Source organism: Talpa europaea (genome assembly GCF_964194135.1).
Source record: "Talpa europaea genome assembly, chromosome: 10".
Lineage (NCBI taxonomy): Eukaryota > Metazoa > Chordata > Mammalia > Eulipotyphla > Talpidae > Talpa > Talpa europaea.
This window is the reverse complement of record NC_140077.1, coordinates 25,917,188-25,943,958: the sequence shown is the minus strand read 5'-3', so window position 1 is coordinate 25,943,958 and position 26,771 is coordinate 25,917,188. Positions and strand designations below refer to the sequence as shown.

The following is a 26,771-nucleotide window of genomic DNA, read 5'->3' as shown; positions in this document are numbered from 1 at the left end:
CATTACTTTATGTGCATTCACTGCATGGTAGCAGCTAGATGATCTGTAAAATGGTAGAGACAAAAGTCAGTAAGATAGCAGGGTCATAAAATCTTTGACTTAAGAAATTTGGTTTGGTTGTAAATAAGTAAAATGTATAATATGACATGCTGATATGTTAAATATATTAAATATATTCACATGAATATACTAAAATGTTTTGAACTCAGAAGACAGAATGACTAACTTTGGTTCCAAGAACCGGGGAAGACTATACAGAAAGTTGAAGTGTGAACTGTATTTTGAAGGATGAGTTCAGCAAGTAGATATGAAGGGACGAAAATTAATGGGAGAGATACAGCGTGTGTAAACTATAGATAAAACATGGTAAGTGTGATTCAGTAGCTTGATAGTGATGAAGTAGTTTGATAGTGTGAGAAATTGTAGTATATGGGTGAGCAAGGGAGATCAAGTAACAAAAGGAAGGGCAAATAAGTAATGAACTGATAAGGTAGTTTAATGCAGATTGTGACAGGTCTGTGGGACTTTGGTAAGCCTTTTTAAAGTGTTTAACCAGGGGAATAGCATGATCTGATTTGCACTTATTTTAAGTGACAATTTTGAGAGTCTGGACAGCAGATTGAGTTACAAGAGACAAATGATTGGAATTTCAGTTTAGAAAGTTCTTACAGTAGTCTAGGAAGAGATCTGAATGATCTGAAATGAAACAGTGGAACTGGAACTATTTCTGAAAGAGAAGTAGATAAATGAAGAAGAGTGAGAGGTATGGGAGATATTTGTAAAGGAGAAAATAATCAAAAGAATTTGGTGACTGACTGAATATCTTTGTGACTGGGGACTTTTAGATGATTTTCCAGTTTCTTTCCTAGTACACTGGATTGATGACAGAACTGTTGTTAGAGACAGGAGGTAGGAAGAATGAACACTTGGTTTAGTTGGAAAGGGAGGAGCTAAGAGTTTACTTCAATGTGCTCACTAGCATACTGACTGGAGATACCCGACAGATGTTGGAATTAAATATTCAGAATTTTAGTTTAGGTAAAGATAAGGTTTCAGAATAATCAGAGAAATCAGTGGTTGATGTCATTAGACTTGAGATTGTCTAGAGAACTAGGAGAAAAGATGGAAGGATGAAATAGAAGAAAGGAGACCAGAAGATTGTTTATACAAAGGAGAACAAGGAGAGAAAATGATGTAGATTTCAAAGGAGAGTTTCAGTGAAAAGAGGTGAGGTATAATGAGAGATCAGTGAATTTACATTTAGGAATAAGCTGACATTGTTGAGAGTAGTTTCAACAAACCTATGGAACTGGGATTTGGATTGTAATAGGCTTGACCACGAAAGGAGTGACAGTGGCAGGTGGCAAGGCATTGAAAATTAAGGGAGGCCTTTTTAATTTTCTTTGGTTGTTCTTGGATTCAAAGTGGGAAGTTAAAGCGTATTGGAGTGAGTAGATAATGTGTGGTATAGTTCCTGCAGGAAGAACAAAGGTGAAAGCATAAAATTTGGAGGAGAAAAGGGAGAGCCCTGTGAGATGAGATTATTTGGTCCTGACATGGGTAAGATTTCAGTGAGTTTGAAGTTGGTAGGGAATAGGTATGGGGGTGTATATGTGATGGAAAGATGCAAATTTCCATTATATTACCAAAATCAGTCTTAAATTGTCTTCTTTTTGTTTTGTTTCTTTCTTTAATCTTAAATTGAAGGTGCAAGAGGAAGTCAGCATATTTCAGACAGAATCTAGTCCCTTTTCTTCTTGTATCCTATTTGAGCACTACTTCCCAAGATAGTTATGTAGGTCACTAATCTTGAACTTCTCCTCCAGTTCTGATTTCTAATATGTTTGAAGGTTAATAATATAATTCTGATTTGAAAAAAAGGAGAAGATATGGAATAGTTTTTCTAGCCCCATGAAACTCTTTCTAGACCCTAATACTGAGTGTGACTTAGTGGAAGTTTAAGAGTGTCCATTTCCATCCTGTAGGAACAGCATGCAGTGGGGTAGTGCTCACTCCCAAATGATTCCCTCATATTCCCAGTGCTTTTAAAAAGTCAATATCCTTACTTATTGGACTTGTTTATCTTTTATTTTCTGTTTGTTTTTAGGGTTACGGTTTTTCAGTGAATCGACTTTTTGACCTTTTATTTGAAATAAGAGATCAATACAATGAAACTTTGCTTAAGAAATGGGCTGGAGTTTTCAGGTTAGTCAAAGCCATAGTGTCTAACATAAAAAAAGAAATTGCCAATGCTAAAGTAATTAATTTTGCACTTAGCAATAAAAATGTGTATGATTAATTATTTCATTGTGGTACAATATTCATAACATAAAATTAAATGAACAGTTTTAAGTGTACAGCTTATGACTGTACAGCTTTCCACTCATTTCCCAATAGCTAAAACTGGACATATGACTCTGCCTGTTTGTGTTAGAGAGTGTGTGGGTATTTGGTGAGTAGTAAATGTCTCTGTCATGCTAACTATAAAAGATTGTTTTCTAATTACAACATTATGAGCAAATAAACAAATAGAAGACATTGCTTTCATCTTCAAGGAGCTTGTGGTCTAACTGGGAAGAGAAAAAATACAAAACATAAAACTTGATAATTGTTCCTATCAAGAAATATAACTGAAATAGTCATCTCATAGCTTTATTTATGTTTACAAATATTTAAGTTCATTCAGACTATATCATCATAAGAATTGTTCTAGACCAGAAAACTAAAACCAAAGTGTTGACAGGATAAAAAACAAATGGAAAGAAGAGATTGCACATGAATTTTGACTATATTTAGTGGTGTTTTAGGATTCTGGATGATTAGGCCCTATTTTACTATTGGACTTTTAATTGATAAATAAAAAATTCTTTTATAAAATTTGATTTTTTTCTCCAAAGTACTATCTGGTAGCATTCTAATGATATTTTCTAATATTATCTCTTCAATTCTATCTTCTCTCTTTAACAGGGACATTTTTGAAGAAGATAATTATAGCCCCATCCCTATTGTTAATGAGGAAGAATATAAAATAGTGATCAGTAAATTTCCCTTCCAAGATCCAGACTTTGAAAAGGTACAATTCATTTTTTTTTTTAAGATCTATTTATTTATACAAGCACTGAGGTATAGGCCAGAGGTGCGAGAGGGTGAGAGAATTCACCAGAGACAGAGCAGGGAGCAGAACAGGCAGAAGGACAGAAGTACACTGCTGAGGGGAGCAGCAGGCAAGACAGGAGAGGTCTGCCGCGGCCATGTGGGAATCTTCCTGGCTGGCCAGGAATTGAACCGGCGCTGCAGAGGCTGCAGACAGCTTCACAGTGCTGCGCTCAACCCACTGCACCACCGGGGAGGCCCTACAAGTTCATTTTTAATTCAAGAATTTTCTTAAAAAATACATTCATGATATTTATTATTCTATAATATTAAACTATAAGTGAGAATAGCTTCTTTCATTATTAAAGTAGAAGTGAAAATGACTTATTTTGAGGTAATTTTTTGTTTTTTTATTTGAGAAAATTAATTGTTTTATTGATTTAAAACTTATTTATTGCTTTTAATATTTTGGTGAAATTAGGAATGAACTTTCCTGGAGATACCAGGTACAATTGTCCCAAATGTGGGTGAATTCCCACAGCAGGTCTTACTCGTGTTGGGTAGATTCCAAATTAGCTGTACTAAATGATGTATAGGTTATAGGAATAAGAGCATATTCTAGGGAAATAAAGGGAAATTTCTTTGAAATGTTCATCATTGTGGAAAATATTATTTTGTGGCTTTTTTTTTAGTATGTAGATTTCTACAAAAAGTTTCTCGTGGTTAAGTAAGAAGATGTGTGAAGGCATTAGCCACCTGTAGATTTTTCCCAAAAGTAGGAATTTGTATTTTTAGAATTAAGATGTCTGAACAAAAGAACAGTTAGAGAAAAGATATAGATCAGCATGTAGAGTATTCAGAGAGCACACATTTGCACATATGTGTGCTTACACACGCACACTCACACACACAAACATATGCACTTGTACCTATCCAGTATTCTTTGGTACAGTCAAATTTCATGGGAAGAGGACTGTTATATTTCTTGTTACTGTCATCTCTTAAATTCCTTTATTCTGTTTTTTTTTCTTACTCTTTATTATTTTTCTAACTTTATAATTTAGTCCTATTTAACATTTTTTAAAAGATTTATTTTATTTATACATACAAGAGCTGGGGTGCATGCCAGAGATTGGGGGTGGTAAGAGGATTCACCAGAGACAGAGTGGGAAGCAGAACAGGAAGATTGACTGAAATACACTGCTGAGGGTAGCAGCAGGTGAGACAGGGGAGGTCTGCTATGCCACGTGGGTAGGTCCCTGGCCGGGGATCCAACTCATACTGCAGTGGCTGCAGATTGCTTCATAGTGCTGAGACTTAACCCCTTGTGCCACCAGGGAGGTCCCCCTATATAACATTTTTGCACCTTCACAATGATCAGACTAAATTCTGAGTGAATTGTTACTGTAAATTTTTGTTTACTTATATATAAATTAAGCTTGTTATGTGTAATATTCAATAAGTAACTAAGTAACTGAATGTGTAGTTTTTAGATTATATCTAACATTGCCATTGTGTATTCCTAACAGTCATATTCTAATACACAAAAAGACCAGAATAATCATTCTAATTCTATATATTTGAAACCCAAAGTTACCCCTGTCAAGAAACATTTTCAGAACATTCTTCAGCATATGGTTTGGTTTAGTTTTGTTTTAGTTTCTGGTCATAAGTTTGTTCAGGACAGAGATTCTGTATAAAGAGCGAGCATTAGATTTAGTCTGGGTTCACACTCTAGCTGTGGCTTACTGGGAGAACTTATGTGGGAAATGTGACTTAAGTGTTTGGACATTTGTATTTCATCTGTCAATAGAAGTTTGAACTAAATAATTTCTAATGACCCTTCCAATTATACTAAATAAAATCTATTGTAATAGGTTTATTATTAACTTTGCTTATAGGGATCTTCCAAGGTATGCAGTACCTCTTAGGATTAAGCTTGTTAAGAGTTTTATTCATTGATCCATATATTACTCATCATTAAAAAGAACTACTGTTGGGCCTCCCCGGTGGCGCAGCGGTTGAGCGCTGGGTTGCGAAGCTGCCCGCGGCCTCTACGGCGCCGGTTCGATCCCCGGCTGCTCCCCGGCCACCGGAGGAGGATCCCACATGGTGCGCAGACCTCTCCTGCCGCCCGCTGCTCCCCTCAGCAGTGTACTTTGGTCCTTCTGCCTGCTCTGCTCCCCGCTCTGGCTCTGGTGAATTCTCTCACCCTCCCGCGCTTCTGACTGTACCCAGTGCATGTATAAACAAAAACAAACAAACAAATATAATAAATAAAAAAAAAAAAAAGAACTACTGTTAGGGTAAAAGTTACATGGAAAACTTAAATATGACAACTTGAAAAGAAATCTCATTAATTATTTATTAACACTCTCTTGAGAGAGTGCTTTTCTAATGTAAATATAATTTTTAATTAAAGATGTAAAATGGTTTCTCAAGTAACCTAGTCATTATTTTCAGTGTAAATTGTCAGTGAGAAGGGAGTGAGATTGAATATATAAGCAAATATCTGCTTTTTTTTTTTTACAAAAAACTACTAATTTGATTGAGTCCCTTTGACTAAAAAATAAAGTGTATTGCAGTAAGATCATTAAAATAAATTTTGAAAGCTTAACTATCTCTCAGGATGTTAGTATTGGATTCATTATTCTGCAAAACTTAAATTGGAGGTGAGTTAACATTTATAGCATTATTGAGTAATATTAAAGAATAACAACTCTTGGGCCTCCCCAGTGGCGCAGCGGTTGAGCGCTGGGTTGCGAAGCTGCCCGCAGCCTCTGCGGCGCCGGTTCGATCCCCGGCTGCTCCCTGGCCACTGGAGGAGGGTCCCACATGGCGCGCAGACCTCTCCTGCCGCCCGCTGCTCCCCTCAGCAGTGTACTTCGGTCCTTCTGCCTACTCTGCTCCCCGCTCTGGCTCTGGTGAATTCTCTCACCCTCCCGCGCTTCTGACTGTACTTAGTGCATGTATAAACAAAACAAACAAACAAACAAATAAATAAATAAATAAACATGCCTCTTTTAAAAAAAAAAAAAAAGAATAACAACTCTTCAGTTGATTTTTGTACCATTTCTAATAGAGCCTCTTAAACTTTGAAAAATTGAGCCTACCATTTTTGGAGAGACAGTGTTCTTTAAAATGCTTTTACTGCCACCTAGTTGTAAGTTGTTTTTTTTTTTTTTTTTTAAAGATTTATTTATTTATGCATACAAGAGCTGGGGTACAGGCCAGAGATGCAGGGGGATGAGAGGATTCACTAGAAACAGAGTGGGGAACAGAACAGGCAGAGTGACTGAAATACACTGCTGAGGGGAGCAGTGGGCAAGTCAGTAGAGGTCTGCTGTGCCACGTGTGCAGCTCCCTGGCTGGCCAGGGGATCGAACTCTTGCTGCAGAGGTTGCAGATTCCTTCATAGTGTGGTGCTTAACCCCTTGCGCCACCAGGGAGGCCCGTAAGTTTTCTTTTGTTGGAGATACCTAAGATTATATTTGTTTATTCAAGTATTTGTCATAACCTACTATATAGTAGACACTGGTATGCTAGTTTTTCAGTCTTGCTGTCAAGGAATTATAATAAGTGACAGGTAGATAAATAAACTGGAAATTGCAATTCACAGGTGTCAGCATTATTCAATATAGAGGAAACAACATGTAATTTGCTTACAAAGGTGTAATTTCGTAGTATGAAGACAGAGTTGACTTAGAAGAGATGACAATCAAGTGAAGATGAAAGCATAGACTATAATAGTCCATGTAAACGGTGTTAGAGTTTAGCCTTTCTCCTAAGGACTCTGAGAAGCCACCAGAGGGTATTAAGCAGTAAAAACATATTAAGTTTTGTGCTTTAGAAAGAAGTCTCTGACTACTGGTAGAGAGTGGATTGGAGAAGTGTAAGACTGGTCGCAGGAAGACCAGCTGGAAGATTGAAGTTGTTTTGATAAGAGGTTAGTGACCTGAATGCAAGTTATGGCCATGGAAGTTGATTTAAGAGATATTTAAGAGGTAGTACCAATAGGCGTTGGTGATTAATTGCATGTGATGGATGGTGAAGATAGAGGGCCAAGTTTCTGCTTTAGATGGTGATAGCATTTATTAAGGTAGGAAATAGAAGAGTAGATTTAGAAGGAATTTAGAAGATTTAGAAGGAGGTAAATTTAGTATGGAAGGATGATAGTTTTGAATCTCATGACTATGTCTCAAGTGTTATCTCCAGATGGACATTTACAAGTCATACTTAGATAGATGGATATGGATTTGGAGAAAGATTTATTCTGGAGTTGTAGATCTGGGAAAATGTGGTACCTGTATGGTGATAGAAGTAATGGGAATAGATGAAATGTTATAAGAGAAGAAGTTAGGTAGAGAAAGAAAAGGAAAGCAGTGTATGGCATGGGGACCAAAGAAGGAGAGATCACTTAAGAAGGAGACTTAAGAAGGAGGTGCTTGCCAGTATCTCAAATACTTCAAATAAGATAGAAACATGAAAGGTGGAAAAGTCAATAGGATTTAAGAACTAAATTTGATGACCTTGGTGAGGGTCCTTTTACTGATGTCACTAGGTTGCAATGAATGTGAATATAAAAGGTAGACTTCATGAAGTATAAATAAAGGACTTTTGGTAAAAATCTTAGCAGAGTGTACCCCTTTTTTTTGGAAAAAGAATTTCTAAAGATGTTGGCTAACAAAGCAGGTTAGCCAAGAAGCACACTGTAAACCACTGGCTGCATACCAGTGTTTGATGGTATACTGGTCAGATAGCTGCCATAATGTATTCTAGGTATTTCAGAGTGAATTGGATACCTTCTTGAAGCGGCATCAGTCTTCATTAAAGGTGAGTGAAGAGAATCAGAATAATTTGATGACAAACAAAAAACTGGTCCTTAATTTCTTGGCTAACCTGACTTGTATTGGGATGCAAAGAAGCAAATAGCTAGAAGTCTTCTACAACATACTTACCAGAACATACAGAGGTATTGATAATATGCTCTTGGTGCTTGGTAGAAGTCTGACAATATGATTTAAGAAATAGGTAAATGCCCACATTATTTTCTGAGATATGCTTTAGTTTTCTTTATTCCAAAAATAATGTAGAATTATAACAATTGATTTTGTGGTTCAGGTATTCACTATTAATTCAAATATGAAATAAATTTAATTTTTACATTTCTAGGTGATTATTATATCTTTCTCTAAATTTTCAAAAACTCTACTTTTTCTTTCTGCAGCAATCTTTCCCAAAGAAATTTCCCATGTCTCAGTCAGTGCCTCATATTTACATTCAAGTCAAAGAATTTATTTATGCCAGCCTTAAATTTTCAGAGTCACTACACCGGAGGTAAGTTTACTTATAAGAAATGTATCTTTATCATAGCTTTTTTTTTTAATATTAACATTATTTTCATGCCATGACTCTAATAGATTTTACCTCACTGAAAAGACTTAAATATTTAGTGACATCTGTGGTTAAGTTTCTATAAATCTCAAATATTTTTTACATTTTATTATAAATATTCAAATGTTCATAGAATTAGAGACACTAGGATAGGAAAGTCCTGTGTTCTCAGCATTTGCCCTCACCTACATTACCCTATCCTCTGGTAACTTCATGTCTACAGTCAGATTTCTAGGGCTTATTTTGATTTAGTTTTGTGTGTTTCTTTTGTTTCTTTGTATTCCACACATGAGTGAAATCATCCAGTACTTGTCTTCCTATTTATGATTTATTTTGTTTATCTTAGTACTCATAAGTTCCATCCATGTTGTTGCAAATGGCAACATTTCAGCCTTTCTTTTTTATAACTGATATACCAGTGAATACAGAAGTGCACAGATCATTTAGACTTAGCATTTTTGTATTCTTTGGGTATATATCTAGGAGTGTAGTTGCTTGTAATTGATCTATTCAAATATTTTTTTTTTTTTTTTTTTTTTTTTTTACACCTGACCTTTCTTGACTGCTCTAGTTCCAGAGTGAGCTCACACTCCCTGGAGTCCTTCAGTTCTCACTGTGTTTATGGCTGGCACTTAGTATAAAACTCTGTAGTTGCTCAGGATGTAGTAAATGCTGGGTGTTAGAAACTGAAGCAGGACAGCTAGAACCCTAGTAAGTAGCAGAGCCTTAGCCAAGATGTCTGAAGGCTGCGAGCTATCTGAGCCTGGTGACCCAGGACCAGCAGGACAACTCGGGGCCATATGACCAGCTCCCAAGTAAGGCTGTAGCCTCCTTGAGGCAGAATAGTGGATGGTTAAGATGCACGCTGTATGGTTCAATACAGAGCAAGTCACTCTCTAGCATTAGTTTTCTCATCTTTGAAATGGAGATAACGATGTCAATCTCAGAGAGTTGTGGTAAATATTACGTGAGTTGACCTATACAAATCACTTTGTGTTAAGTTCAAAATGAGTGGTAGCTTTAATATATGCCATTGGATAATCTCTGGGGAAAAAAAGGGTTTGTGGGTCAAAGAGTCTTGGGAATATTCCATAGTAATATTCCATTTCCCCTCTCTGGAGATTCCCAGGGCACATCAGCATAGTAAAAGCTTTGAACAGTCCTATGCTACGGATCCTATATAATTTGTTTTAACCCAGAATTTCCCAAACCTGTTTGCCAAGATGACCCTCCATACCCCCCCACCCTGTTTATTATTTATTTATTTATTTATTTCTTTGTTTATACATGCACTGGGTACAGTCAGAAGCGCGGGAGGGTGAGAGACTTCACCAGAGCTCAACCGCTGCGCCACCGGGGAGGCCCACCCCCCACCCTGTTTTTTGTTTTTTTTTTGTTTTTTTTTTTTTTGCCGTGTTGAAATCACCTCTAAAATTTATTCTAGATTGAGAATGATTTATATTATTTTTAAGGAATCCTTTCTTAACAGTTATCAAAAACTCCACAATTATATTGTCACCATGATCATGTTATCAGCAATTGCTTAACTAAGTTTTATGATTTCATTTCTCACCACTCTTTGTTGTGTTTTATGTATTTTCCTTTCTTTTTTTTTTTTAATAAATTTTATTGTTATATTCCCCATACAATTGCAGCCCCCCCATTCTGACCCCAATCCCTCCCCTCCCGCCCCCGCCCCCCTAAAAGTATCTCTGGTTCATAGTTTTTTGTTGATTTTGATTTTCACTTTCTTATAGTTATTCATTTTCCTGGTCCCTTATTTAAGTTTTCTAGATTCCTGCTATGAGTGAGACCATCCGGTATTTTTCTTTTTCTTTTTGGCTTATTTCGCTGAGCATGATCCCTTCCAGCGAGATCCATGTTGCTGCAAATTGCATGTGTTTATCTTTTTTGAATGCTGAGTAATATTCCATGGTATATACCACATCTTCTTGATCCAGTCATCTATTTTTGGGCATTTGGGTTGTTTCCAAAGCTTAGCTATTGTAAACAGTGCTGCTATAAACATAGGGGTGCAGGTGTTGTTTGGAATTGATGTTTCTGTGTCCTTTGGGTAAATACCTAGGAGTGGAATTGCTGGATCATATGGAAGCTCTATGTTTAGTAGGTCCAGAAATCTCCACACAGCTTTCCACAGTGGTTGGACCAGTTTGCACTCCCACCAACAGTGCAGAAGAGTTCCTTTTTCTCCACACCCTCGCCAACATTTGTTGTTGCTAGTTTTTTTAATATGTGCCATTCTCACTGGTGTAAGATGGTATTTCATGGTAGTTTTGATTTGCATTTCCCTGATGACAAGTGATGTTGAACATTTTTTCATATGCCTGTTGGCCATTTGCATTTCCTCTTCAGAGAAGTTTCTTTTAAGCTCTTCTGCCCATTTTTTGACTGGATTATTTTCTTTGTTGTTGCTGAGTCTCATCAGCTCTTTGCAGATTTTTGTGATCAGTCCTTTATCATTAGTGTTGGGTGCAATAATGTTCTCCCAGTTGGTGGGGTTTCTCTTTGTTTTTGTTATTGTCTCTTTTGCTGTGCAAAAGCTCTTTAATTTGATGTAATCCCAGCTGTTTATCTTTGCCTTCACTATCACTGCTTTGGATGATGTGTCTGTAAAGATGTCTTTGATGTGCAAATCACGTAGTGTTTCGCCTATATTTCCTTCTATATATTTTATGGTTTCAGGTCTTATGTCTAGTTCTTTAATCCATTTTGAGTTGATTTTTGTGTATGGTGTGAGGTAGTGGTCAAGCTTCATTCTTTTGCATGTAGCGACCCAGTTTTCCCAGCACCATTTATTGAACAAACTTTCTTTGCTCCAATGCATAGTCTTTGCTCCTTTGTCAAAGATTAGTTGACCATAAATCTGTGGGTTTATTTCTGGATTTTCTATTCGATTCCATTGGTCTGTATGTCTGTTCTTGTTCCAATACCATGCAGTTTTGATGATTATGGCTTTGTAGTATAGTTTGAAGTCTGGGAGTGTGATGCCTCCATTCCCTTCTTTTTTTTTCAGGAGAGCTTTGGCTATTTGGGGTTTTTTGTGATTCCATATGAATTTCATCAATAATTGTTCTATTTCTTTGAAGAATGACATTGAAATTTTGATTGGAATAGCATTGAATCTGTATATTGCTTTTGGAAGGATGGCCATTTTAATAATGTTTATTCTTCCAATCCTTGAGCAGGGGATGTCTCTCCATTACTTTGTGTCTTCTTCTATTTCTTTTAACAGTGTTTTATAGTTTTCTTTGTATAGGTCCTTTACCTCTTTTGTTAGGTTTATTCCCAAATATTTGATTTTTTTTGTTTCAATAACAAAAGGGATGGTTTTTTTTATTTCTTCTTCTTCAGATTTATTGTTTGTGTATAGGAAGGCTACTGACTTTTGCGTGTTGATTTTGTATCCTGCCACTTTACTGAACTGATTGATGAGTTGAATTAGCTTTTCTGTGGAGTTTTTGGGGTTCTCTATGTATAATATCATATCGTCTGCAAATAGTGATAGTTTGACTTCTTCTTTTCCTATTTGGATTCCTTGGATGTCTTTCTCTTGTCTTATTGCACTGGCTAGGACTTCCAGTATTATATTGAAAAGCAGTGGTGAGAGTGGACATCCTTGTCTTGTTCCAGATCTTAATGGAATTGCTTTCAGCTTTTCACCATTGAGAATGATACTGGCTGTTGGCTTGTCATAGATGGCCTTTATGATGTTGAGGTATGTTCCTTGTATCCCCAGAATTTCAAGGGCTTTTATCATGAATGGGTGTTGCACTTTGTCGAAAGCTTTCTCAGCATCTATTGATATTATCATATGGTTTTTATATTTCTTTTTGTTGATGTGTTGGATAATGTTGATTGATTTTCGGATGTTAAACCATCCTTGTGTCCCTGGAATGAATCCTACTTGGTTGTGGTGAATTATCTTATGGATACATTGTTGGATTCTGATAGCTAAAATTTTATTGAGGATTTTTGCATCAGTGTTCATTAGGGAGATTGGCCTGTAGTTTTCCTTTTTTGTGTTGTCCTTGTTCGGTTTTGGTATTAGTGTAATGTTGGCTTCATAAAACGTGTTTGGTATTGTCCCTTCCTTCTCAATTTTTTGGAAGAGTTTGTGAAGGATAGGCACTAATTCGTCTCTGAATGTTTGGTAGAATTCATTTGTAAATCCATCAGGACCTGGGCTTTTGTTTTTGGGCAGGTTTTTGATTACCATTTCAATTTCGCTAATTGTAATTGGTCTGTTTAGGTGTTCTATTTCTTCTTTATCTAGCTTTGGGTGATTGTAGAGTGTCCATCTCCTCTAGATTGTTAAACTTGTTTCCATATAACTGTTCATAGTAGTTACTGATTATTCTTTTGATTTCTGCTGTGTCCGTTGTGATTTCTCCTCTTTCATTGATGATCCTGTTTATTTGTGCTTTCTCCCTTTTTTCCTTTGTGAGCCTGGCTAGGGTTTGTCTATTTTATTGATTTTTTCAAAGAACCAGCTCTTGGTTTCATTGATCTTTTGGATTGTTTTTTTAGTTTCAATTTCATTTATTTTTGCTTTGGTTTTTATTATTTCTTTTCTTCTACTGGTTTTGGGGTTTTTTTGTTGTTCTTTTTCTAGATCTTTGAGCTTCGAGATTAGGTTGTTTCTTTGCGTTCTTTCTTGTTTCTTGATGTGAGCTTCTATTGCTATATATTTTCCTCTTATTACTGCTTTTGCTGCATCCCATACATTTAGGATATTGGTGTCCTCCTTGTCGTTCAATTCAAAAAAATTTTTAATTTCTTCTTTGATCTCCTCATTAGTCCAATGGTCTTCCAGTAGTGTGGTTTTTAATCTCCATGAGGTAGGAAAGTTCCTTGCCTTCTTTTTATGGTTTATTTCTAGTTTGATGCCTTCATGGTCAGAAAAGATGGTTGATATGATTTCAATCTTGGTGTATCTGTTGATGTTTGTCTTGTGCCCCAGTATGTGATCGATCCTGGAGAATGATCCGTGTGCGCTTGAGAAAAATGTGTACTCCGTTTTTTGGGGGTTTAGTGTTCTATAGATGTCTGTTAAGCCCAATTGCTCTAGGTCCTTATTTAGAGCTTTGGTTTCTTTACTTATTTTTTGTCTTGTTGATCTATCCATTGTTGATAGTGGTGTGTTGAAGTCTCCCACTACGTATGTGTTTTCTCTGATGTCTGTTTTCAGAGAGGACAACAGTTGTCTGATATATTTTGGTGCTCCTTCGTTTGGTGAGTATATGTTAATGAGTGTTATTTCTTCTTGAAGTATTGTCCCCTTGATCATAATGTAGTGACCATTGGGGTCTCTTTTTATCTTTTTGAGTTTGAAATCTGTTTTATCTGATATAAGTATAGCTGTTCCTGCTTTCTTTTTTGGTCCATTTGCTTGTAGGATTGTTTTCCATCCTTTAACTTTGAGCCTATTTTTATCTTTTGTAGCTAAATGTGTTTCCTGGAGACACCAAAAGGTTGGGTTTTGTTTCTTAATCCAGGCTGCAACTCTGTGTCTTTTTATTGAAGAGTTTAGTCCATTTACATTTAGAGTTAATATTGATATGTTAACATCTGTATTTGCCATTGTGTTTGTCTTTCCTTTGATTTTATTTATTTATTCTTTTAATAACTTTTTTTTTTTTTGCCTTCTTTCATTGTTATTCGTCACTCTGAGGTTCTGGCTTTAGGACTCCTTGTAGTATTTTTTGGAGTGGGGGTTTAGTTGCAATGAAATTCCGGAGTTTCTGTTTGTCTGGGAAGGTCCATATTCTTTCTTCAAAGAGGAAGGAGAGCTTTGCGGGATAGAGTATTCTTGGTTGGCATCTGTTTTCTTGGAGTCTGTTGACTATGTCCCTCCACTCTCTCCTTGCCCGTAGTGTTTCTTCGGAAAAGTCTGATGTCAGCCTGATTGGTTTTCCTTTGAATGTTATCTGTTTCTTCCCTCTTGCCAGCTTCATTATTTTTTCCTTGTCCTGGATTCTTGGGAGCTTTGCTATTATGTGTCTTGCTGTATTTTTCCTTTCGTCGTGGAAGTTTGGTGTTCTTCTTGCTTCTTGTATATCAATTTTCAGCTCCTTCTTCACATTTGGGAGTTCTCTTCAATTATCTCTTTGAATATTTTCTCTGTTCCTACATCTCTCTCCTCTCCTTCTGGTATTCCTATAACTCTTATATTTCCTTTCCTCATGGAGTCAGATAGTTCCCGAAGTCTTTCTTCGTTCTTTTTCCTTCGTACTTCTCTTTCCTTTTCTGTTTTGGTTCTTTTTATTTCTGTGTCTTCAAGATTACTTATTCGTTCTTCCATTTCATCTATTCTGCTTTCATTGCTTTTCCCAGAATTCTTTAGTTCTTCCATTAATTCTTTGATCTCCTGCATTTCTTTTACTTCCCTCTTTAGGGACTCAATTTCTTTCTTCTGACCATTGTTTTCCCTCTCTAGGGACTCAATTGCATTCTTCTGATTGTTGATTATTTTTCCCTTATCATTGTTTTCCTTTATGACTTCTGTCAGTTTTTTAATCACGGCAATTTTAAATTCTCTTTCTGGAAGGCTCAGAAATTCTTCCAAGTTATTGTCGTTGCAATCTGGGGGCTGGTTTTCTTTTTGTGGTGTGCTTTTTTCTCTGGAGAGTTGCTAGGTTGCGTGTGGTTCTTCTCCTCCCTACTGTCTGTTTTCTAATTTGCCGTATGCGTTGGGACACTGTGTTGTTGGGACTGGCCAGCATCTTGGGTGGGCTTCTCTGTTCCCCTCTGGTTCCTCCAGGAGTCATCTGTCAGTTTCAAGCAGTCTTTACTGGAGAAAGGTCCCTGTTCTAAAATGCCGATGTGGGGACACACTCCCCTGTGCGCCTGGTCTGCCCCGGCGGTGGGTTCCTGCTCCCCTCTGAGCTTGGACTGCAGAGGGGGTCTGGCGTGGGCGAACTTCCCCCGCTCACCTCTGGCTCCTGAGGAAGCCTTCTGCAGGTAGTCTTTACTGAAGAAATGTCCCTGTTCTAAAATGGTGATGTGGGACACACTCCCTGCGTGTCTGGTCTCAGGCACACTCTTCTGCGCGCCTGGTCTGCCCCGGCTGTGGGTGCTCGCTCTCCCTGTGGGCTCAGACTACCTGTTCGGAAGGGGCCCGGTGTGGGCTAACTCCCCAGCTGGCCACTAGCTCCTTCAGGAGCCTCTGCTGGCTTCAAGTCGCTAGGTGGCGCCAGAGATCTCTCCTAGAGCCCTTGGGGAGCTGATTTTCCACCCCGTGGGACAGGGAGCAGAGCGGGGATGGTAGGGTACACCTCAACGGCTTTGGGGTGCTGTGTCTGCCTTGTGCCCCACCGTCGTGGGGAACCCACGCCCCTAATTTCGTGCCCCGGGTCTCAGTTCCAAAGCCCTCAGTTCCAGGACGCGGGCTGTAGCCCAGATCAGTGGCGCGGGAATGGCGCCTTTTGAATCCCGCTTCCCTGCCTGGGCGCCTTGTTCCTGCTCACTCAGGGAGGGCCTCCGCGGTCTCCCCGCAAGCCTAGGTCGCAGGCGCAGGGACCTGGGCAGCTGCGATCCGATCCGGATCCGCGTCTGGTTTTCCAGCGCGCCGCTTTCCGCGCAAGCTTACCGGGGCGGCTGGGGCTGTGTGCTGGTGCTGGTCTCCTCCTGGGGGGCGGGGCTCTCTTTAATGGCGCCTGGAGCTCACCTCCGCGGTGGATCCTTCAGGGTTCTCCACAGCTCCTGTTCACGGGGTGTGGTGGCTGAAATAGTTCCTTTCCACTCACAGTCCCGCTTGCTGCATCCGTTTTTCTTGTTGGCCATTTTGGTTTGTTGTTGTCGGAGATTGCCGACTTTGTGGGCGGGGGAGGGGAGCAGGGTTCTGCGCTTCCCTCCCTTCTGGTCCTCTTTTATGGCCACTTTCTTCTTTGGGCAGTTTGCTGGAGTTGTCCGTTTATCTTCCGTGTCCCAGTTCTCACTGGGACCTGCCGCTTTTCCTCCCTATTAACTTTTTTTAATGGGAGATCTTACTCGCAGCGTCTCCTCGCTGCCATGTTGCTATTCAAATTTTTTGATTACCATTTCAATCTCCTTGTTTGTAATTGGTCAGTTTGGGGTGGTTTTTTTTTTCTGATTCAGTCTTGGAAGTTCTTTGCTAATAGTAGTCTTAAAATATATAAAGCAACTATTAACAAATCTAAAAACAGACAATGACAGCAACACAGTTTGAATTTTAAAAGTAATTCTAGCTATGGTCATATATGCATTATCTTTGAAAGTAGCGACTGTTCCACTATGGGGTCATAATTTAAGAACAGTTTTATTTCCTTGTACTAAGTGTCCCATGGTTTATTTTACTTATTATTTCAGTACATTTGAATTGTGCCATAAATGCACATTCTATTTTATTGAAAATGCTCCTTTTGTGAAATTAAATTGAAATTTGTGATTTAATAAACATGAACGATTGAATGAGGCAAAGCAAATTATCTCAGCAAATTGTAATAGATAATTTAGGAAGCTAATTAAATTGCCATTATAGAAAATTTAATAATATCAACCTTTGTTTTTAGCTCAACAGAAATAGATGATATGCTTAGAAAATCAACAAATCTACTGCTGACCAGAACTTTGAGTAGCTGTTTACTGAACCTTATTAGAAAACCTCATATAGGTTTAACGGAGGTAGGTTTTAAAAGATACATATAGCTATATATTTCATCATATGAAACAATTATAATAAAATTAAGTTCCTGCTGACAATCATCATCTAACTAGTAATTTAAAAAGCTATCTTTGTATTTTCAATTTATGAATAGAAGCAAAGTTGTTTTAAAACATAAGAATCAGTATAAATTCAAACAATGTGGAGGAAAAGGGTTTACATAGGACTAGTAGGTAGCTGAAACGTTACAACATACATGTATAATAGATACATGGTTGACAGACTTTATTTGAAAAGTAAATGTATAAAATATGAAAAAGTACTAAAAGGGTTGTTTAAAATTAGAAGTTAGACTTCGTTTTTTTGTTTAAATGACAGTCTTTCTCAGTATGTTTGTAGCAAGCTTTTGAAATCATATCTTATAATGCTGTAATTATGCAGAAATAGTATAGTTGTTGGAAGTGATGATCCTATTTTAAAAACTCAAATGGTTTTGTGTATACATAACTTGCCTTTTATAGTAGGATATATTTTGTATTTTCTAGCTAGTGCAAATCATCATAAATACAACACACCTGGAACAAGCTTGTAAATACCTTGAAGATTTTATAACAAATATCACAAATATTTCTCAGGAAACTGTTCATACTACAAGACTTTATGGACTTTCTACTTTTAAGGTATGTAAAAACATGACTGAAAATTTCCATTTTGGGACCTCCCTGGTGATGCAGGGGTTAAAGACACAGTGCTGTCAGGCTGTCACCAGCCACTAGAGCATGGGTTCCATCCCTTGCCAAGGAGCTAACCTACATGGTGCAGCAGACCTCTCCTGTCTTGCCCACTGCTCCCCTCAGCAGTGTATCTCAGTAGATTTACCTGTTCTGCTCCGCACTCTGTCTTTGGTGAATCCTCTCATCCCCCACACCTCTGGTCTACATCCCAGTTCTTATATGCATAAATAAATAAATCTTTTTAAAAAAAAACACAAGTTTTATTATATACATGATTTTATTATTTTCCTGACAATGGAGAATTAGAGATAATCATCGTCAACAATGATTAGATTAGTATAGGTTCCCTTTTGGATTTTATTAAATGCCTTAATAATCTTAATAAAATGTGAAAAGGTTTATTGATTTTCAACAACTATCTTATATTATCCTCATATTTTGAAGGCTTATTAAAGTAGTGCTAAATCACTCCAACTAAATTTTCATCAATGTCTCAGTTCAAGAATCATTTTATTTTTTTTTTAAGATTTATTTATGCATACAAGAACTGGGGTACAGGCCAGAGGTGTGGGAGGTGAGAGGATTCACCAGAGACAGAGTGAGGGACAAAACAGGTGGATTGACTGAAATACACTACTGAGGGGAGCAGGGGGTGAGTAAGGAGAGGTTTTCTGTGCCATGTGGGTAGCCTGGGGATTGAACTTGTTGTGTCTTAACCCATTGTGCCACAAGGGAGGCCCAAGAATCAATTTTATATGTAACATACATACAAGTATGTTTGTATTCAGAAATAAGAATAAAAGACAAATTAGATAAATGAAGATTTGCTTTATATCCTTTATTGGCTCTGATCTAAAGAAAAATATTATTACATGTTTTGATAGCCTACTTTTTTCTGAATGGAAAGATTTCTGTTTGGATGGGATTACTGAAAGAGTAATAAATGTTTGCTTTATACAGAGTGACAGATTATATACTTACATAAATTTGTTTGGTACATTGTTTCATTATTTAGATCCGTATGGAGGAGGCATTGGCACAGTCTAGTAATGTAAATCCCTTTTCATTGAATAGTTTGTTAAACTAATAGAAACCACTTACTTATTCCTTACCTGTAAAATAGACTAGTATAACCTCAGAACCCTTTCTTTCTATTAAGTTTTCTCATTTTCCTGCTCTTGTTATTTTACCTAACTTATCTCCTAAAATTTTAATATGATTTATATCTTAATAATTCATTATAAAAATTACAGTATGACTTGTATTTAGAAATAGCTAATTTGATGTTAGCAATTAACTAGACCTTGAAAATATGAACTCCAGAAACAACCCTGAGTTCCTACTTCTCTCTGCCGGGCACCTAAATCTTGTGCTCCTATGGTGACTACTGTGCTCATAGACACAAATTGGGGTGCTCTCTCATTCAGCAAATTGATAAAGTTCAAAACTCAGCAGAAGCTGGAAAAAATGGCATTCATTTATTTAGGTACTATAGTAAAGTAAGGAAAGGCATATGTGCTAAAGTTAGAATGCTAATGACTGGACATACTCTTTAGTTTTAAAACTTCCCAATTTGGGGACCTCCCCGGTGGCACAGTGGTTGAGTGCTGGATTTCGAAGCTGCCCGCAGCCTCTGCAGCCCCTGCAGCCTCTGCAACCTCTGCAGCGCCGGTTCGATCCCCGGCTGCTCCCCGGCCACCAGAGGAGGATCCCACATGGTGCGCAGACCTCTCCTGCCTCCCACTGCTCCCCTCAGCAGTGTACTTCAGTCTTTCTGCCTGCTCTGCTCCCTGCTCTGGCTCTGGTGAATTCTCTCACCCTCCCATGCTTCTGACTGAACCCAGTGCTTGTATAAATAAATAAATAAATCTTTTTTAAAAAAGGAAAAAAAAAAAAAAAGAAAAAAATAACTTCCCAATTTGAGCCTCCCTGCTGGCACAAGGGAATGAGACACAGCCTATGAGACTATCCGTGGCCACCACAGCACGAGTTCGATCCCAGGCTGGCCAGGAGCCACCCACATGGTGCAACAGACCTTTCCTGACTCGCCTGCTGCTCCCCTCAGCAGTGTACTTCGGTCAGTCTGCCTGTTCTCCTCCTCACTTTGTCTCTGGTGAATCCTCTCACCACCCCACCACACCTCTGGCCTGTACCCCAGTTCTTGTATGCATAAATAAATAAATCTTGAAAAAAAAAGAAAAATTCCCAATATTTTCCCATTATACTGTACACCTGAAATTAATATGATGTTATATAACTGTTATATCTCAATTAAAAAATTACTGCCTTTTAATCTATAAAATTTGAGTAGCAATATATTAACTACATTATAAGATTATTATGAAGATTAAAGGAGATACAATGCCACTTTATTGTCTATCATCTATGCTCTGAGAACTGTTAGTTGCTGATAATACAAAAATATATCCCTACCTTCAAGAAACTTATAGGAGAACAAACTATAAAAAGACATGACAATATGTTAAGGGTCATAATATAGAAGGAAATTCCACAAGTTTTTTTTAACATTTATTTATCCAAGGAGAAACTGATTCGTTGCTTTTCTGTTAGATTTTTCGTAGTCACATCTTTCTCCTTATTTCTTTCTTCTTTATGTCTATGTGTTACTCATACCTGTCAAGAAAGAATCTGGGGTTGTAAGCATGTTTAACTGTTAACATTAACTTTAATGTTTTTCTCTGTACACTGATTAAAACATGTATTGCCTTGACATCTGGAGTATCTACAGATCTTCAAGCAGTTTTTCTTATCATTTAGGGGTCAGAGAACTAAAGAAGCTGTAGTGAGATGCTTTCAGATTAAGGGTCTTGGATCTGTACTTCTCAAAATCTGCCCTTTGGGAGGGAATGTTTAGAAATGATAGCTCTGGTCGTTCTTTTCAGTGGTCCCTTAAATTGTAGCTATTTAGTTGGCACCACAACTGGCACAGCATACCCCTGGGTTGTTTTTCTTGGAAATAAGGAAATCAGGTTTGACCTATACAAATAACAGAGAGCATCCTTATTTTTTGTTTTATTTTCATACAGAACTTAGGGACCACTTTCTGTTTTGATATAAGAATGAGTATTGTTTCAAGGTCTCCGAATAAAGGTCAAGTATTCTTCACTTCTACTGTTGGTGTGTTTTAAAGGGAAGTTGTATTAAGCTGTGATATAAGGAAACAGTTCAACAAGGGAGAATTGTTAAATCAATTTAAAAGTGAATTATTAAAATAAACTCGCCTCCCCAATTTCCATTCATAGTAAATAGTCTGTTAGCTTTTCAGTCAGGTGATTGAAGTACTGTCTTGATTTTAGATATTAGCATGAATTGCTTAACTTCTTAGTCCAGTTCTTTCAGTCCAGTGACCTGCCAAAGAATTACACTGTTTAATTGCTTAATGATTATGAGCATAAGCACTTATATGATCCCTTTACGCATAACTCCATCTGCTTTCTCACCAAAAAGCACACATAGAGAGACAAAAATATTTATTGAATAGAATACATAGTTAGGTCAGCTATATAGATGTAAGTATGGAAAAATAAATAATGCGGATACTATTTTTGCCAAAAACATAAAAAAAACAAAAAACAGTTGTTTAAGCAGAGGAGGATGAATATTAACAGAATTTATAGACTGCCTCAACCCCCATTGATATATAAAAGTGCTCAGCTTTCTGTTTTTCTGTAATTTATCATCAGTAATCAGCTAATTATAGCAAGTGCCTCTTATAAAGGTGGTGGAAAGCAGAAATAGAATGGGGAAGGAAATTGCTGAGGAGTTATTTAAAAGCTATTTATGTCAGATAATTTGCAAACCTGATGACAAAACAGCTTAGATTCCCTAGGTAGCAGGTACTACAAAGCCCCTCACCATTCTTTGTTAACACCTTTGAGGCAAAAAAGCTGTAACTTGCCAAAGTAAAAATGTAGTACCCACCTTTTAAAAAAGAAAAGGTGGTAACTTAGGTAATAAGAATTATTCTGTTTATAATGACCTATATCAATCTCATATAATCAAGAGGCTGTATTTTAAATTATTCTAGACTCTGATTCTAGTTCAAAACCTATGTTGCCTTTTTCTGCTGTGATAGAAGTAGAGTAGCTGGTGGATTTTGGTTTTTATAGAAGAGGCCACTTTGATAAGGAGTAAGAAATGAAATATTTTGTCTGAAGTAAGGCTTTGATGTGTCCCAAAATCATGCCTGTGAACAAAGCAATTATTACTTGGAAGTCTTATTTTTTTAACTGATTGTCAATTTTAGCCTGGGTGGATATAATAGTGACAAATAATGTTTATAGAACAAAAATACATTGTACTGTGCTGGTTTCTTGAAGGTAAGATATGGTTCTAAACTATAAGGATTTTTTGGGCCTCCCCGGTGGCGCAGCGGTTGAGCGCTGGGTTGCAAAGCTGCCCGCTGCCTCTGAGGCGCCGGTTTGATCCCCGGCTGCTCCCCGGCCATCGGAGGAGGGTCCCACATGGCGCGCAGACCTCTCCTGCCGCCCGCTGCTCCCCTCAGCAGTGTGCTTCGGTCCTAAACTATAAGGACTTTTTAATCTAAAATGACAAGTAATTACACACAAGTAACTACCTACAGTATATAATAAAATAAAGTTTGTCTTGTAGACATAATTTGTTTTGTAGAATTTTGATTTTGAATACCTTTAGATAAGATTCATGTTTGGGCCTCCCCTGGTGGCACAGAGGTTGAGCGCTGGGCTGCGAGGCTGCCCACAGCCTCTGCAGTGCCAGTTCATCCCCTGGCTGCCGGCGAGGGTCCCACAAAAAAAAAAAAAAGATTCATATTCTATAATCATCTTCAGACTATACATGGTTGCCCAGCTGCTCCAGGGATGATTCTTTTGGTAGCACAATGGCTGCCTGATGAAAGACCTCACATCTTCATTCCCTACCATGTAATAGAAGAGAGATTATGTCTCTTTACTGGCTGCTATGAAACTCCTGTGGGTAAGAGGACAGTTAACTGATAATTGACTGAAATTCATAGGAATATATCCTTGGAGCTAAATATAAGTTCACCCCTTTCTAGACCAAATAGACCTGTGGAAAGGGGCAGAGTGATTTTCCAATGTATATTTGGGGTACTGTTCCACAAAAGGAAAATGGATATTAGACAATAAATCATAGATATATACTAAGCTGTATAGCTATCAACTGCTTATTATTCCAGACACATGATTGTGGTGTCAAAGGACTATGGTAGCATTCTGTGTAGGTGTATGTTTTTAAAAATTCCTTGTATGGTTGGTTCTGATGTGTACTTATTATCTAGAACCACTGATAATATGGTATCATTTAATTCTTATACATTAAAATAAAAAATTCTCAAATTATGCTAGACACATTTCTGCCTCCAGAGGGCACTGTTTCCCTAAGAAGCAAAGGAAGAATTGCTATATTTAAAACTGAATCTTAAAATTTAATTTAGGAGTTAGTTGATATGTTCTTGACATTCTGGTGAGGTCATATAGATTTAAAATATTTTAGCTGACAGTCTCTAAATTATAAGCATCTCTTAGAAATTTGTTACCAAATAATTCATTGTATTCCAGTGTATAAGCAGGGGGAAAAAATACAATGAATATATTTTTTATTTAAATTTCCTCCTATTTCTTTAAAATGTAGTGAGTTGTTTTGTGCCTGTATGTTTTACAATGCTTATATTTTTCTGAATGATAAAATAAATAGAATGCTTAGTCCATAGCAAAATCCCTTCAGGTGTTGACTTTTAAAACATCCTCCTGCTGTCTGAAATTTTTCTTTCACATACCACAGCCACTTACTCCCTGACTTAAATTTCCTTGTTTACTATTATAACATGTGGAACACATTAATAAACTCTTAAAAATATAAAATGCCTCTCCCTAAAATTTCATTTAACATGTGAAAAATTTACTTTAACCTAGACAGTTAATGGGAAAAGTAGAACCTACTCTGGGTATTACCTAATAAAACTAGTCTAGGGCCTCCCCTGGTAGCTCAGGTGGTTGAGCTCCGTGCTGTGAGGCTCTCCGCAGCCTCTGCAGCACCGATTCCATCCCACATGGCACGGCAGACCTCTCCTGTCGCGCCCGCTGCTCCCCTCAGCAGTGTATTTCATCAGTCTGCCTGTTCTGTTCCCCACTCTGTCTCTGGTGAGTCCTCTCACCCTTCCGCGCATCTGGCTTGTACCCCAGTTCTTGTATAAAATAAATAAATCTTAAAAAAAAGTAGTCTAGGGCCTCCCCGGTGGCGCAGTGGTTGAGCGCTGGGTTGCGAAGCTGCCCGCGGCCTCTGCGGCGCCGGTTCGATCCCCGGCTGCTCCCCGGCCACCGGAGGAGGGTCCCACATGGTGCGCAGACCTCTCCTGCCGCCCGCTGCTCCCCTCAGCAGTGTACTTCGGTCCTTCTGCCTGTTCTGCTCCCTGCTCTGGCTCTGGTGAATTCTCTCACCCTCCCGCGCTTCTGACTGTACCCAGTGCATGTATAAAAACAAACAAACAAACAAACAAACAAACAAACTAAATAAATAAAGCATGCCTCTATAAAAAAAAAAAAAGTAGTCTAATTAGCAAAATTCTAATAGTAACAACAAATTAATACATTTTTGTTTTCTCTTCATTTTAACTTAGTTCCCCCCTCCAGAAAATTAATGGTTTTTGAATCACTTTATACAGAAAGCATCTGATTAAGATGACTTCTTTCGACTATAATGTGAATGGTTTAATCATTTTAATGATTTTTCTTCCTTCAGATAAAAAAAAGTCGTGTTTTTTTTTTCCTCGTGCCTTCAAAATTTGTAAACATTTTGCCTTTCCCTGAACCTCAACTTACGGTTTATATTTTAATTGTCCCATATTGTCTTTAAAATTTGAGGAAAATGTGAAACATCTTTATTTTAATAAAATTCAGTACTTTAAAAAGGAGAATTCAAAAGTATACCATTTTTCTAAAAGCTGGTTTTAAATTAGGATCTTAAAAAACTGGTCATTTTTAAAAATCTGAAATTTCACCAAGTATCTAACTCTATGAATGAAACCTGAAATAGAGGAGGCGGATAATGGAGGAACACTGAACAAAGTACAAAATGTTAAATAAACATTTTTTATGCTGCATTTTGAGAAATTAGCATAAAAATGGTATCAAGTTCCAGTCCTCATGATCTTTTTCTCGATACAGTTCCTAGACATGTGGTTAGTACTAATTTATTAATGTTTATTCACTCCCTGTTTCTTTTATTTGTGGTACTTTTCTTTCCCAGTTACTGCTTCAAAACAGGAGTGAAATTTTTTTTTTTCTTCTTTGCAACCATTGTTCTAGATATTGGGATACATGAATGAACAAAATCAGATACAAACTTCCTGCCTTAATGGAGTTTACAATGTAGTGGGTATTTTATACTTGCTTTTCTCAGAGTACCAAATTTGTAGCAGCTGATAGTGCTATTGTTGTTGAATAGCAACACATTAGTTGAATAGCAACACATTAGTTGCACATTCAACAATGTGCAACACTAATGTGAAGCTTCTCGATGGTAAGAGTTTTCTGAAGAGATTTGCCTTGCATTAGGAATTTTAACAGTTATTAATAGCTTCTATTGCTTTAAGCAACTTTATCTTTAATTGAAAATTTTGCTACTACTATATTTAATACTTCATTAAAATTTTATTAGTTTTCTCTCTTCTTTGTGAATCTGGCTAACAGTTTGTCTGTTTTATCTTCTCAGAGAATCAGCTCATGGTTTCATTCATATTACTAATGTGTTTCGTTTTCATTTATCTCAAAGTATTTTCTGATTTTGATCATGGTTTCTTCTGTGATGCATTGTTTATTGGAATCTGTTGTTTAATTTCCACATATTTATGAATTTTCCAGTAGTCTTTCTGTTATTAATTTCAACTTTCATTTCATTGTGGTCAGAGAACATACTTTGAACGGTTTTAGTCCTTTTAAATCTTGTTTTATGGCCTAACATATGCTCTGTTCTGGAGAATATCCCATGGTCACTTGAGAGTAATGCGTCATCTGCTGTTGTTGAACAGTGGTTTTCCACAGATGTATGTTACATATAGCTGGTTTATATTGTTGATCAAGTTGTCGTCTTCTGGTAACTCTGGAATCAGCTTCTCCTGGTTGGTGGTTTGTTTAATTACTTTTCTCAGTTAATTCTGTAAACTTTGGGGGCCTCCCCTGGTGGTGCAGCAGTTGAGCGTTGGGCTGCAAGGCTGCCCGCAGCCTCTGCAGCGCCGGTTCATTCCCCGGCCGCCAAAGAGGGTCCCACAAAAAAAAAAAAAAAAAAACTCCACACAGCTCCATAGTGGTTGGACCAGTTTGCACTCCCACCAACAATGCAGAAGAGTTCCTTTTTCTCCACATCCTCGCCAACATTTGTTGTTGCTAGTTTTTTTAATATGTGCCATTCTCACTGGTGTAAGATGGTATCTCATGGTAGTTTTGACCTACTAAACATAGAGCTTCCATATGATCCAGCAATTCCACTCCTAGGTATTTACCCAAAGGACACAGAAACATGAATTCCAAAGACCACCTGCACCCCTATGTTTATAGCAGCACTATTTACAATAGCTTTGGAAACAACCCAAATGCCCAAAAATAGATGACTGGATCAAGAAGATGTGGTACATATATACCATGGAATATTACTCAGCATTCAAAAAAGATAAACACATGCAATTTGCAGCAAGATGGATGGAGCTGGAAGGGATCATGCTCAGAGAAATAAGCCAGAAAGAAAAAGAAAAATACCGGATGGTCTCACTCATAGCAGGAATCTAGAAAACTTAAATAAGGGACCAGGAAAATGAATAACTATAAGAAAGTGAAAATCAAAATCAACAAAAAACTATGAACCAGAGACACCCTATGGGGTGTGGGGGGCAG

At 37.5% G+C, this 26,771-nt stretch overlaps 1 protein-coding gene across 1 annotated transcript in view; it reads left to right on the top strand.

The window, feature by feature from the left end:
- The window catches only part of EXOC6 (exocyst complex component 6), a gene marked incomplete at both ends in the record, with an annotated part of 175,824 nt that overhangs the window by 74,734 nt on the left and 74,319 nt on the right, over nucleotides 1-26,771 (top strand). The window contains 5 exons of the mRNA XM_084245652.1: nucleotides 2,108-2,205; nucleotides 2,968-3,073; nucleotides 8,321-8,430; nucleotides 17,040-17,151; nucleotides 17,677-17,811. Coding sequence (XP_084101778.1) covers nucleotides 2,108-2,205; nucleotides 2,968-3,073; nucleotides 8,321-8,430; nucleotides 17,040-17,151; nucleotides 17,677-17,811 — 561 coding nt within the window. The remainder of the gene's footprint in view (nucleotides 1-2,107; nucleotides 2,206-2,967; nucleotides 3,074-8,320; nucleotides 8,431-17,039; nucleotides 17,152-17,676; nucleotides 17,812-26,771) is intronic.